The sequence below is a fragment of the Microchirus variegatus genome (genome assembly GCF_963457635.1).
Source record: "Microchirus variegatus genome assembly, chromosome: 7".
In the NCBI taxonomy this organism is placed as follows: domain Eukaryota; kingdom Metazoa; phylum Chordata; class Actinopteri; order Pleuronectiformes; family Soleidae; genus Microchirus; species Microchirus variegatus.
In genome coordinates, this window is record NC_139808.1 from 17,073,620 (window position 1) to 17,088,702 (window position 15,083).

General features: G+C 40.4%; 1 protein-coding gene across 1 annotated transcript in view; it reads right to left on the bottom strand.

The window, feature by feature from the left end:
• Nucleotides 1-15,083, bottom strand: part of shq1 (SHQ1, H/ACA ribonucleoprotein assembly factor) — a gene marked incomplete at its 3' end in the record, with an annotated part of 44,154 nt that overhangs the window by 13,697 nt on the left and 15,374 nt on the right. Inside the window, exon 10 of the mRNA XM_083891938.1 lies at nucleotides 8,687-8,810. Coding sequence (XP_083748064.1) covers nucleotides 8,687-8,810 — 124 coding nt within the window. The remainder of the gene's footprint in view (nucleotides 1-8,686; nucleotides 8,811-15,083) is intronic.

The following is a 15,083-nucleotide window of genomic DNA, read 5'->3' on the forward strand; positions in this document are numbered from 1 at the left end:
TGTTTTTTAAAATCCTCTCTGGTCCTTAACGAGGAGTAAAATTATTATTTCAGAGTTCAGTTCTCGCAGTAGTTTGTGAATCTATCTATACATGTCTCTGTCAGAAAACTTCGAGCCTAAACTTGTGCTAAACCCCCTAATGACAGCATGCTGAACACTGTTGTAGTCTTGTGGTGAAAGCTGTCTAGTATGGATTTGCCACCCATCTGTCTTACAGCTCAGCTTAAAGCCTCTTAATTACTTGAATATGTTTAATTGTGCCACTTTTCTAGCGTGAACAGCTGCACGGCATTAAGTGTGTCGTATGATTTATGCACATAATCGCCGCATTGATGCCTGCTCGCTCCGTCAGCTTTTGTAATACTTTGGAAGCGTCCCAGACAGACAGAAATGATACTATTCGACTTATGACTTAAAGCAATGCCGCACTGAAGATCAGCGATGATGTGATATGAAAAATTCAAAACCCGTGACTTTGCTGCTCCACCCTCTGCTAGAACATAAACGTCTCCTGCCAAAGCGACACATGTTTGAGTGTTTTTCACAAAACCTCATTTCTCATGCTACAAGCACCATAAACAAAATTCCATTCACCTCCGTGGAATTTGGGTGGAGGCTGCAGAATCTGGTGTGCAAAAACCTCTGCATAAAAACCTGTTACTATACACAGCCTTAGATACCAATTATACGTCAGTCAGGAAACACGTGCTTCTTCAGGGACTCGGGTGAACTTGTGCTTTAAACAAGCAACCAATTAAATAAACAGTGCAATTACATGTTTGCGGTTTGTTTGCAGCTTGAAAAACAAATTTTTATGCTTCATATTTAATAACACCTACATCCAATTTATTTTTTTCTAAATAACTATGTGCTTTCTTTTTTCTTTTCTTTTTTTTTAACAGCGAGTGTAGACAAAGTGAGAAGTGCTTTACACCAATGACCACTTTAAATTATTCAAGCTCATCTAATAATGTAAATGTAAATGTAAATGTAAACACATTAAATCCCGGTCGTCATTATGTGTTCCAGAATTGTAGAGAACTATTGTTTTTAATGATGTCTTTTGCTGCATCGCAACAGCGCCTGAGGTAATGTGGATCCCACATGGTATTTACTGAACACTCAGCATCAGATTTACGCTGCAACTGATTACATAAAGCCTTGAGATCAATCAAGACTCAAATATATCACCTGTCAGCAAATGTAACAATCAGATATGTTTATCTACTAAATAGTTGGGGGAGCTTTTAGCTGCGATGCACATGACATTGTTTATGGCTGAGGCTGGCACTTTGGCAAACGTGTATAGAAATTGTGTTAGCGAGCAATCGACACCACAAATGTATCACACATGCAGAACTACACACGATCTCCATTTGTTATTCTGACAAATTACTTTCCCCAGAGGTATCCCGCAAGCAAAACTGCCAGAGCTCTTCTCTCACCAATCAGACGTATACATAGCTTAATGATGTGATCAACAACCCATTGAGGGCAATAGAGAGAATGCCCCCACCCCCTCCTTCCACCTCCGCAGAGTTGGTTGGCATTGTCCATGAACATTCTGTCCAGTCAAAATAAACAGCGCACTTGCAGTGAGGAAAACCTTAAGCAAACATTTGGTTCTCATTTAAGTATGGGATCATATGCAGGGAACTCTGCCTTCAAATTCAGGACTTGGATCATGCAAGGAAAAAACACACTTGCTTCCAAAATTTGACTTTTTCTCTCTTTCTGAGGATTCTTGTTACTCGAAACTTACAGGGGAAAAGTTCCTCTCTCTCTCTCTCTCTCTCTCTCCCCCCACTTTACTCTTGTGATTCTTGGCGAAAGGCTTCTGACAAGTGATAGAGGTGCGTTAATTGGGCAACAGCAGATTATCTGATGAGTGGGGGGGAAGCACATGACGCCCACGGAGGAAGTCGTCTGCAGATGCTAAAAGAGCAGGCTGGCACAGGCGCAGAGGTGGGTGTGAGGAAGGACAAATACAAAGGCTGCTGTGTCCTCTGGACAGAAATGTAGTGACTCCTAAAACTGTTAAAACTACTGCATTTGGTGAAATTGTACTTTTTTTGTGTTAATCCAAGTTTTATTTCTCAAACATCTGTACAGGGTTCTGTGAATTAAGGTGTCATAGTATAGTACGTTACATATACAAAAATTACAGTTTTTTTTTCCCCAATTCATGTTAAAACTTGTCCAGCTTGGAATCAACATCAGATTATATAAACAAATTAATTTTATGATACACATTACATCTGCCATGTAGGACACTCATCACTCATGCAAAGTATCTTTAGGGCCAATTCCAATTCCCATCTTAACCCTCAATCTTAACCCTCAAGCTCAACCCTTAATTTTAACTGGCCCTCAAAACCAAGTGTTGAGGGTTATTTTGTCACTTAGAAATGGGACACTCCTTAAATGCAGATACGTCTTCAGACTGTGGGGTGCATAATAATGCGAAAACTGCGTCCAGTCTGTCAACTCCAAAAAAGAAGAAGAACACATTTACGTCACGATTATTTATTACGATCCGTTTGTCAGTCAAGTTATTAGGTTGTCAGTTAGTTATAAGATGATACAAATGATGATACAAATACCACAACCACGGACATATTCAGCTACCAGTTACTGCACACCACGGCTTATTGAAAAGTAAACGATAGCAAACGATCGCTTGTCTGCACCGGCCGACTATTGACAAAAGATCGCAAAATAAATGTTACGCAACAATGACGTCAGTAATCCATAATATGGGCCTAAACTAAGATAATACAATGGTTTTCATAATTTTTTATATCTCTATTAACAAAGAAAATACTTAATTTGAAGCTTACTATTTGCTGCTTTCAGCGCCATCTTTGTTATGTAAAAACACGCAATGCATTCTTGGTAGCCCTTGCTCCCAAGGGTGGACTTGGAAAATCTCAATATTGAGGGCGATACAGCCCTTAAACTTGCCCCTCAACTTAATTTTTCTGAGAATCGGGACAGCACTTGCACTAGAAGGAGCACACATTTTTGAGATTGAGGGTTAAGCAAGGAATTGGAATTCACCCGTAGTGTGTTGTAATTGAGTCATATCGTCAATCATACTGTTCAATGGATGAACAGAATAGGAGCTGATTACAGTACTCTAGCTAATTGGCAACCACTGAAAGTATTAAGAAACAGTAAACCAGTGTAATAAAGGAAGAAAAGTTTAGCTGCTATGAGCACATAGTTTTAGTTCAACTCTTTCCCTCGCCTGTAAAGTTTTCTGTTTTATTTTTGTGTCTTGGGTAAAACTTCCCAGCACTTGGTGGAAGGGACGTTTGGAAATGTGAAAACGTATTCTAGAGAGAGGATTAATTTTCCTGACTGAAAATACTGGCTAACAGGAAACTGGGGTATGTCACATTCTCTCACCACATCTCTGTGAAGAGTGTGAAATATTTGAGTTGAATTTCTTTTTTTGCACAGTTGATTTTGTGACTTCATAAAAAAAAAAAATGCCAGGCAGCCACCGCGGCACCTCGTACAAGAATAAAAGCAATTCAGTCAGCGACAAACGTGAAGAGAAACGGGATTCTGGTCAAATATATAACATTGCCTTAATTGCTGGATTAATTACTCTACTAGTGCATGAGGGATTTAAAATAAACTTTCTTCTGTTCTAAACCTCTTTCAAGTGATATTTCAGGATACGCTTGAGAAAAGGATCCTCACTCTTACTGAAAACATGACTGCCAGCAGGGACGCAACGGAAAACACATTTGGCCATTCAACAAAATGCTCAACTAATAAAATCCACACCAGCTCAAGTCTGCCATATCTTAAGAATATACAGTATTTGTCTCATCATCTGAGAGCCTTTTCCATCTGAGAATTTGCTTGCTCTCCAACATCAAAGTCCATAGAGAAAATCAGCCTTGGTAGCTGAGGGAGTTGATGGTGAAGAATTTTGGACAACAAAGTCCCAGTATAACACATTTTTACCTTACGGAGGCAACAGTGGATCAACAATTCATGTGTGCCATGATGTAAAAATGTTGATTTTCTCTTTGGCGTGGGAAAGCGATTTTCGACTTAGGTGGGAGTGCGTTTTCTCAGGTGAGCTAAAAATCTGTTTTGCCTCGCGTCCCCGCTGGCAGCCATGTTTACAGTGAGAATAAGCTTCCGCACCTCAAGCTGTTCTCGGCATAGGGAGCCAGCTGACTATGTGTCCATACTTAATACAACCACAAATCAAAAAAACCTGCACTATCCCTTTGAAGCGGTATGTTCATTTTTCTTTTCAGTATCTGGCAGCTAAATGAAAGCGGGAACTGCAGCAAGAAGAGTAATGCAGAAGTGACATGCTATAAAAAGCCGGGGACAGAAACATCATCCAGGTTGACGTCTAATGTAAAGTAATGTAGTTCAGCCTTTACAGTGCTGCCAACTAACATGCCAATATGCTCACTACATTCCAGATGTCTACTTCAATTCATCTAGTTGAACTCATTCACAGTATGCATCCAGTATCAGCACATACTTTCAAACTGTTCACTGCATCCAGTTCTTTTCCTCAGAGAAGGACACACACTCCCAGGTTTGCGCAGTGATTCTTCCTTGGACACTGCATTGACTTCCATTCATCTGGTCAGTCGAAACAAATTGTTATCCATTATCTTAAAGGACTCATATTATACCCTATTTCTCCAAGTTAACCTGGTTCCCTGGTGTCCAAATGAACATGTCTGTGACATGCTTTTGTCAAAATACCATAAGGATGAATCACCACAGCAGCTCAATCACCCTGCCAAAACAGCCCTGTTCAGAACGCTGTGTTTAGTAGTATCTCTTAAAAAAAAAAAAAAAAATTAAACTGAAGGGACAGGAAATGACATCAGCCACAGAGGCTACCGGGAGCTAACAACAGTTAGCATTTGTAAAAGTGATAATTTGCAGGCTCTAGCAGGCCCATTGCCATCATATATAACATGTATCCACTGGACAGATAAATCCTCTGAGGCTGGAAGTTTGTGTAGGACTCTGTGGTGCACTGTGGAGCCAAGCATAGGACTTTTTCGCAGACTTTCCGTTTTCGGATACCGTTGCCCTCACCAGCACTATCGTGCGTTTTACGGACAAAGCGGAGCTCCGCGAGACAAAAATTCCAGGAAATTAGCACATTGTGACGTCCCAGTGAGTGCGCAAGTACTTAGACTGAGAAGGACCACAAAACATGACTGAGTCATCTTTTTTCACACTTTCACACACCGACTGATAGGACCTCCAGAGTCCCAAATATAAGGATTTAAATTATTAAAAAGTTGATTTCACATAATATGGGACCTTTAACCATAACCAATTCATGTCTTACCTTAACTTGACCAGAATTAAAATTCATAAACATAACCAGTGCATCAGAATTTGGTTCTGCTTCATTAGGACCAGGTTTGGGTCTCCATGAGGACTACTGGTCGTGATAAGTTTCAGTGTTCATGTGAGAAAAGGTCCTAAAGACATGGCGCGCACAATCGACTCATCTCAACGAAAAATACATCAACAGCACAGTGCTTATTTAATGGTGCATTATGTAATAAATCTAAAGCAACTGGCCATAAAATCCTCCTAATATGTCACAGAGACTCAGGAATAATGTTTATATAACAAACTGAACTCACCAACAACAACAGTACAGCCAAAATATTTGCATTAAAAAATCTTTTGCAGACTGCAAATCATGTTTATGTTTTGAAATCATGTTTTGGCATGTGGCGCCACCTACCGCCGTCTACCAATCATTGCAGTCAGTAGAGTCTCAGCTGCAGAGCGACCACGGGTTGCCAGTTGCGTCAGAAAACGAAACCTAAAAGACCTCGGTATTTTGAATTTGAATGTAGTAACCGTTTTTGGCCACATTCTTACATATGGCACCTTTAACAGAAAATTTGACCTCATCTCATGAAACTCACAAACTTTCCTTGAATTCCCAAAATGCCAAAAGATTCCACGACCAACACAAACATTCCACGAAAAAGAATAACAGCAGGGATGCATGGTGGATGGATCTGCAACAAAGGACCACATCTGGCAATTCTTGGGTGAATTCCAATTCCTGGCTTAACCCTCAATCTTAACCCTCAATCTCAAAAATGTGCGCTGCCGCTAGTGCAAGTGCTGTCCCGATTCTCAGAAAAATTAAGTTGAGGGGCAAGTTTAAGGGCTGTATCGCCTTCAATATTGAGATTTTCCGGGACCACCCTTGGGAGCAAGGGCTACCCAGAATGCATTGCGTGTTTTCACATAAGAAAGATGGCGTTGAAAGCAGCGAAGCGAGTGCGATACAAATTAAGTATTTTCTTTGTTAATAGAAATTAAAAAATTATGAAAACCATTGTATTATCTTAGTTTAGGCCCATATTATGGATTACTGATGTCATTGTTGCGTAACATTTATTTTTATTTTACGATCTTTTGTCAATAGCCGGCTGGTGCGCACATGCGATCGTTTGCTATCGTTTACCCTTCAATAAGCCGTGGTGTGTGGTATATGAATATGTCCGTGGTTGTGGTATTTGTATGAGTATCATCTTATAACTAACTGACAACCTAATAACTTGACTGACAAACAGATCGTAATAAATAATCGTGACGTAAATGTGTTCTTCTTCTTCTTTTTTGGAGTTGACAGACTGGACGCAGCCCCCGCAGTCTGAAGACGTATCTGCATTTAAGGGGTGTCCCATTTCTAAGTGACAAAATAACCCTCAACACTTGGTTTTGAGGGCCAGTTAAGGTAAGGGTTGAGCTTGAGGGTTAAGATAGGAATTGGAATTGGCCCCTTGTCTCATCTTGTCTCCTCAGTCCAGCGGTGACACAAGCATGACCACATATTTCTCCGTACCATGTCACCTGCAGCTCCCTTAGGCCCTCGGCTCTTTTGTACCTGCACAGTAGTTCTTTAGGAAGCAGGTGTAGGAGAGTTCCTTGAGATTGCTCACCATGCCACTGGAGGCCTGTTCAAATATTTACCCACGGATAAGGTTTCCTTCAAGGTCTTAACCTGCGCGCTGCCATTAATGGGTTTGTTTTACTCATTTCGATGAATGTTTGCTTTCACGGCCACTTAAATGAAGTGTCTCCAAAAAAATGGAACATGCATTACCATTGGCCTTATCCTGACAAATTATTTAGTGCATGACAAATGCTGGGAGAAAAATTGCCCACAGACACACGCCAGGCTGAAAAACTGTAGTGTTACCATTACGGAAATGCTCTATTATTCAAGGCCCTAATGCTTTCAAGTAATAACTTAAATCAGCTGGGAATCAACATTAGGAAAAATGATTGTGACAAAATTATTTTTCCTTGACAGATACAGTATAAATAGAGTGTCTTATCACTTGGATGTGGATGAAGATGTATGAGCTGTCAGGATACACTGGAACAGTTTCTGGATTGAAACAAACATGAGAAATCTGCCTTTTGATATGAGAAGTGCCTCTGATGTACGAGAAAAGAAGGTGAGGGTAACGGTGACTCAGACTTGCTGTATCCCCGGTTCTCCTGATCAACTCATCTTCCGACTTAATGACGCGCAGAAATGCTAATCTGGAGCTTAAAAGGCTTAATTTGCTGTCACTTGACAGCATTAAAACCATCAAAAGCTGGATAATCTTAGCCCTCACACATCCAGAGAGTTTTTGAAGCCCATTACCCTGGGCTTCAAAAAAAAAAAAAATCAAACTCAATTGTCCGTTCTCATCTAATCCACATTTCACTCCCCCAGGGGAGCCGCGAGTCAGGCCACGCTCCTGCTCAGCTGGAGCAATATTACTTTTAAACACATGCCGCAGTGTGCTTGTGAATTCATCCAACGATTGGGGTCTGTTGGGAAGGCTGTTTTTTACTGGGCAGTGTACCACGAAAAGCATGCTGACTTTCAGGCTGTCTCAAAATTGACCTGCATCCCAGTGCTTACAGGCAAGCAGCAGACTCCGACTTCACACTCCAGCCTTATTTACATAATGACAACACTGTTCCGACAAAACTGCAGGGGTTGCCAAAATCAAATAACACTAATTAGTCATGATCATGTGTTCATGGTGGAGTGAAACAATTCTAGTTTTGTTCACATTTGATTTAATCCATGCCGTTAGTGTATCATTTGTTAGCCTACGGAATAAAAACGACAACATTTCCCTGTTCTTTGGCTTTGCCAATTCTATACAACCGCAACAAAATATTTATCATAAAGATAGACAGCTTGTTCCAACAGGAAACCAAAGTTTGTGTCCATAGAGAAAACCAGCTACTTTAGCCCAAAGGTTGCAGGAATCCCCAATGATTCAATTCTGTTTCTTTGTGACTTCAGTCCATGAAATCCTTTGTTTAGATTGACCAAAGTAACTCAAACATAGTAAACAAGGCAGCAATAGACCGACAGTATCCATGTCCTGAGAGCTACTTTGAATTTCAGCCACGCTTCTGTTTTAGTGCAGAGGACAGGCTGTGGACCCCACATCACGAGTCACATAAAAATTTATACCGCATAATCATGAATAATATGACATGTCATGGTCCTATTAATGAACATGTGGCAGACACTGCAGGGTCACAACTGGTCTGCTGAGATGAAAGGTCAATGCCGTAATGTGAGTTTATTAGCCCCTGTGTGCGTGTGTGTGTGTGTGATGTTCATGCTCACACTCACCTGACTGCAAAATCTTGGTTGTGTCACAAACTGCTGCAGAGACCAGTGTGAAATGTCTGTAGAGCGGGTAACACGACACTCTACGTCCAAATGACACCAACACCTCTTGCATGGAGCAGTATGTCTGCAAAAGAGAGAACGTCACAGTCAGAGAATTATCCAGTGCAAAACGAGATAGTGTTTTTGTGCTAAAGCACTGACAGAAAATAAAGAGGACACAAGACAAAGCAACTGGTCGACTAATTAATCTGTATTGAAGCAAATGGAAGGCTGGGGATCTGACAGTGTGTTGCCTTTAAAGTGCAACCAACTTCAAATAGTTTCTTTTAACATTGCAGACTACTTTAGAGTTAATTGATCACATGGCAATTCTCCATTTCAATAGTCTTTGACAACGTATAATTCCAGCAATGTGGTTACAAAAAGTTCAAAATATCCAGCCTAGAAGCGCATCAGGCAGTTTGAAGAATTCCGTGAGCACATCTTGACCACAATCCTTGTCCTCTTTGATCATCGGACGACAACAAGAGTGGCATTGTGTTGTCGTGACAAACAAACTTAACCGTCATCCTGAGCCAACAATCATGACACAAATTAATCTGAAAAGAGGTGTGTGGAAGTATTTGTGGTTCTACACCATAGATGATAAAGTAATGAACAAATCTGAGGACTCGGCTCTCGTAATTACCCCAGCCTCATGGTAACGCGAGACTTGACCACAATATTCTTGTAAGATTTGAGCAGAGGGTACAGTTCTAATTGTAGTAGTAATTGTAAAAAAAAGCCAGCCCTAACACACACCTATAACTTTAATCAAATTCATAGACATTACAATTGGTTTTTATATTATACCTGAACCATTTTCAATTTATTTTACATTTATGTTTCAATTCCTACCCAATATCTCTTAAAAATAACAGCTTTTTGTTCCCGATTCCACACAGTCTGAAAAGTCCATCATTGCTCCATTATAAAAGGCAACTTTAATAATAAAGATGATTTGAACAGATACTGAATAAGATTTCACGCACACAAAAAAGAACAAAAACTAACCATTTTTATTTTATTGGCCACTTTCACTCAACTTCAAAATGTATCTGTCAGTGTTTCAGTCTGTGTGTGCCCTCCTTTCTTTTTGTGAAGTTGAAGTCTGGCTCCCATTGGAGTGCACTGCAGTTGTTGGTGCTCTAATTACTCCTAACAACTCCTCAATTATAGAGCTGGCAAAACAGGGGATTACATCTCTTAAACACCTTTGCAGTCCTGGCCAATTAATTGCTGCTTCCCTTTAATCACTGCCTTCACTCTCAGATTTTCTCTGCACTAATGGACACACAGCCTGCAGATGAAAACAAGACATTTTTATCCCCCGTTTCTTCTTTTCTTTGTGCCTTGTTAGGGATGTGTTGTGAGCTTGTGTATGTGTGTGTCATCGGGGATCACGTTCTCCCTTGGGCTTGTTTAGTAGGAGTGTAAATAAGGTTTGCTGCTGCTGGGTAGAGAGAAGGGGGGGGGGGGCATGCAGTCACACCAGCGCAGTCAACTGAGGACAAGTCAACACAGAGCAGATGGAAAAGTGGGGGGGGAGGGGGGTTGGGTGGTAGAGGGAAGGAGAATGTTAGGCATAAGCAAGGCGAGACAGACAGTGAGAGAATAAAAAGGAGACAGCATGGAGAGAAAATGGAGTGAGGAAGCAGAGCTGATATCAGCAGTGACACACAGACAGGCAGCCAGTCAAAGACGGAGAGGGATCTATAGTGGAGCAGAAAGTGAAGGATAAGAGAGGAGGAAGAGGGGGAGAGAGGGAGAGAGCGAGGCAGCCTGTCAATCGGAGCCGACAGCTCCGCTGACTGACAGACGGAGTACTAAAGGGCTGGCAGGCAGGTGGAGACTATTCTTTACTCCGCTGTCACCACAGCGAAGACAACTGCGACTTCTCAAAGTGTGGTCACGGTCAAGGGACACAAACTCTTCACAAGCTTGTTTATTATTAGAAACCGAGTGTGTCTTGGATGACTCAAGGCGCCTAACTCCGAGTCAGGACCACACACACACACACACACACACACATTTATATAAATAAAAAATGCATTCAATTACTTTGGGGTCATTGCAACACATCGTGTCGCATCGAGACCTCAGTGCAGCGATACCCAGCCATATTCATAAAATAATCAAATAAAATGAAATGAAAATTCAGGTTGATAAAGTAACTGCATTTGCATTCATTTGAGTCCCAATCAAGATACACTGATAAGAGTCACTTCACATTTCTAATTTAAACTTTTGTTAATTGCAAAATAGTGGAATTTCAACACCATAAAAATGTGATTTATCGCAATTAACTACTGAACCAGTGCACTTTATTGCAATAACGAAAGAGTTTATCATTTGACAGCCCTATTTGTTTTTATCTCCATTTCAATTTAATGAATTTAAAGAAGAATAGATGGAAAAAACTATTGGCTCAGACAGAGCCTGGCTGTCTGAAAAGGACAGTGTTCTGCATGGACATGCATGTCCTGCTGAAAAGAGCAGAAGGAGAGAGAGATGCTGCAGCAGGCAGCTGATGTCTCTCCATGACTGGTGGCCCAGTTGATTATGATGGAAAGATATTAAGGCATTTAAATGTATTAGCGATGTTCTTTTGAAAGCCCTTTAAAAGAAGCCCCCAAATTGTTATTCACTTTTCTTTGTAAGGAAGAGAATCTATACTTAAGTGCAAACTCAAATGAGCCCTGTTAATTAAAGATCATTCAACTAACTGCATCACCTGCCACGGTAGATACTGTATATGCCTTCAATAAGTAATGATAACTAAAACTGTGGTACAGGAAAGCAAAACCACTTTCTGTTAACGGTTCCCTTATTTGTTATTCATATGCCAGGAATATCAGGAAGACAAACGATGATCCTCGGAACAGCAGTGAATTAATTCAGTCTAGTTATAGTGGGGGGTGCACCCACACATGTACTTTCACCCCCTCAGTCAAAAACCTTTTTTTTTTTTTCAGTTTTGCTTAAAGCACTTATAGAACAACATTTACATGCTGAGATACCCGTGACTTTTCTGGAAAATTTAAATAATAATTACTGCTCCGCTCCGGTCTGTGTTCTTTTGTAAGTACTCTAATTAACATGTGTTTAATCCATGGCAAGAGCTCGAGCAAGTAAAAGGTAAATAGATGCAGACAGCTGGGATGTTTTTTGTTGTTTTTTTCTTTATTAAAATTTTCTGCATCGATTTGTAATCCTTCAAGAGAAGCGTTAGAATTACGATGCATATAATAATTAATAGACTAGCTGTGACAATTTTAGACTCAAACTCAAATGTTGTATTTGAATTGAACAGTCACAGATTTAGAAAATAACATGGCCTTTGATATCATCCATGCATGCATTTTCTACCGCTTTATCATCCACATGAGGGTTGTGGGGGGAGCTGTGCCAATCTCAGCTGACGTTTGCCAGTCCATCACAGGGCCACACATAGAGACAAACAACCATTCACTCTCACACCTACGGTCAATTTAGAGAGTCCAAAAACATGCAATATGGTGATTAGGTAAACTCTAATGTGGGACTGTGGGAGGAAACCGGAGAACCCGAAGAAAACCCATGCACGCACGGGGAGAACATGCAAACTCCATGCAGAAAGACCCTTGTTCAGACTGGGACGCAAACCCAGGTCTTCTTGCTGCAAAGGCAAGAGTGCTAACCACTACACCAACAATGTGGCCCCCTTTGATAGCATGTTGAACTTACATAAAACATAGCGTATGGGAAAGTAGACACAACTCTGAAAGGGCTGTCATTTATTTAAGTGATGTTCAAATGCATTGTTTTCAATATCAAAATCTATACCTGCAAAAAGGTCTGATATAAAAACACTTATTCCAAGAGGGATTTACTTCTACTCTAAATAAAACTGTCCTCTTGAAATAGACCACTACGATCAATATTGATGTGTGTTCATGTTTACCGTTATAGATTGTAGAATAAAATTGCAATCTTTTCAAGTTGATTAACCAATTAACATCAATTAAATCAGTGTTTAATACATGTGCAGAGATATAGTGACAATAGTGTCAGGGGGACAAGACCTAGATCAGGTGTATGAACATGTTTGCACTCATGTCCCATGTGAAATCACACCTTCTGCTGCAAGAGCGAAGACACGCTTACAGCTTTTTTCCTCTCATGCATATGTGTTCATGGGAGGGTCGAAGGAAAGTGAGATTTAAAAAAAAAAAAAGGAGAGAAGTTAAGAGCGACTGAATATATATTCCATTGTACGTATGAAAAATGAAAATTCACGCAGCAAACTAGTGTGAATGGTGCATGATAGAAAATAGCAAGTGTGTGTTGATGCTCTGTAAAAATGTGTATGTGAAGAGATGAATGGCAAAAGGTTGTGTAAATAACTCAAGCTACACTTAATGTGATAGGTAGTTGATGGCAGACAGACACACTCCCAACACACACAAAAATATGTAGTGGCAGACAGGCACACAGACACACCACCTATCATTTACTCTTTGAATTGGAAACACCTGCTATTGTTATAGGTTACGTGCCAAGTCCAATAACTGACAACTCCCTGCAGGTCACATTACAGACTCCTGTCAGAGCAAAGACCTGAGCTGTTTATTTCAGAATGGTCTCTAATGTGTCTTCAAATATCAATTCATCTGTCAACACATTTATTATGTGCGTATGTGTGAAACATGTTCGCACTTAGACATTCACTTGAAGAGCCTCTCTAATCTCTTTATAATCCATCCAGGCCACAACACAGTCAATCAGTCAAACCAGGAGTTGCAGCTGAAAGTGAAGTTTAAGACTTACAAGAGTATGATGAACAACGTATTAAAAAGCTTCAATGCAATGAGTTTTTAGTATCGGGTAGGGTAGACAAAGCATAGATCTATAAATATTCCCATTTCTAAAGCACTTCTCTCTGACAGAATGTCTGTTAAGGCTATGCTAAAAAGAACATTCATGACGTACAATTTGCCAAAGTGCTAATCGACTCCGATTTTACTGAATCAATAAAGCAGCAAATGCTATGATGGTAGTCTTGACACCATCTAAGGTGCACTGTGAAATAAAGCCAGTTGATGGCAACTGAAGTGTTAACACAATGCAGCACACATCTCAAGTCACGTCCAATGCCCTTGTTGTTAAAGGTTTCTTATAACTTATTGTTATAGGAAATACTCAGCACTTATATGCATAGCTTCTTGGCAGCATCTGCACTGAAGTCCTGGCATTTCCCAATATCATCTATAGAGGACGTTTTAGAGATTAACTTGTCTATCCGAGACCAAGGGAACCCATATGAGCCAGAGTGAGAAAGTATCCTGTCTCCTGCGTACTGAAGCCAGACGCCGCCACTCACCCTCAATGTTCTGAAAATTCTGCTGCTATTGTGAAGGCAGCAGAGCCAGACAATCTCTTGTGGCGCTCGTCCCATGTGAATGGCAAATCTTTCTGGATATTTTCCAAAGTCTAAAAATTACATATGGTGCAAGGAGAAGGGAAAAATCCGTAAAAAAAAACACAAGCAGTATAAACTGAGGTTTTGAAGTTGCTGCTGGATTTTCACAAAGTACACTTTGTAAGGCCAAAAATGAGATGAAGATAAGACAGAAATTTCTCTGAAAAATTACAACTTATCTATGTGCAAAGCACGAGTAATATGTAACATATTTAATAAGGATTCTCCTCGCACAGTCACTGTTTATAATTAGGATGAGCAGAGCTCTCTCTTCTCTCAGCATGATGGTGCAGAGACGTGTTAACGTGGTCTCCACTCACATTTGTAACATGATGAAAACCAGCCCAATCTGTTAATGAGCACCTGGCCTGAAAAGCAGCAGTACTGCAGTCTGTTAGTCACTTACGCTATGAAAACAGATACAATATTTACAAGAAGCCATGAATAAAAACATATTTACTAAATGTTAAGGGGAAATTCAAGGTAAGCTGAAGCAGATCCAAAATTGTTGGGAAAGTTTGCTGAAGTCTTGCAGGGCTTTTTTTTTTTTTTGAATGTGCTTAACTCAGTTTCTTATTTTTACTAAAGCACCACGTCAAGGTTTGGCACCTTTAAAATGGAACAAAGGCAACACTGGTGAAAATACAGTGTTTGTTCTGTTGCGATATGTACGTTAGGTGTTCCAAAACATGGGAGCAGGAAATGGAAATTTGTGCAAACCCTTGACACCTGCTTTATCACTGCCAACTGGCGGCTGGCAATGGATTCAATCGTGCCAAAACTTTACACGTGGGAAAAGAAGCTTTAGTGTTGGACACACACAGAGCGAGCGAGAGTAATACAGGGGAGAAACGGGGAAAAAGGAACACGCATTAAAAGATGCATCGTAAAATAACT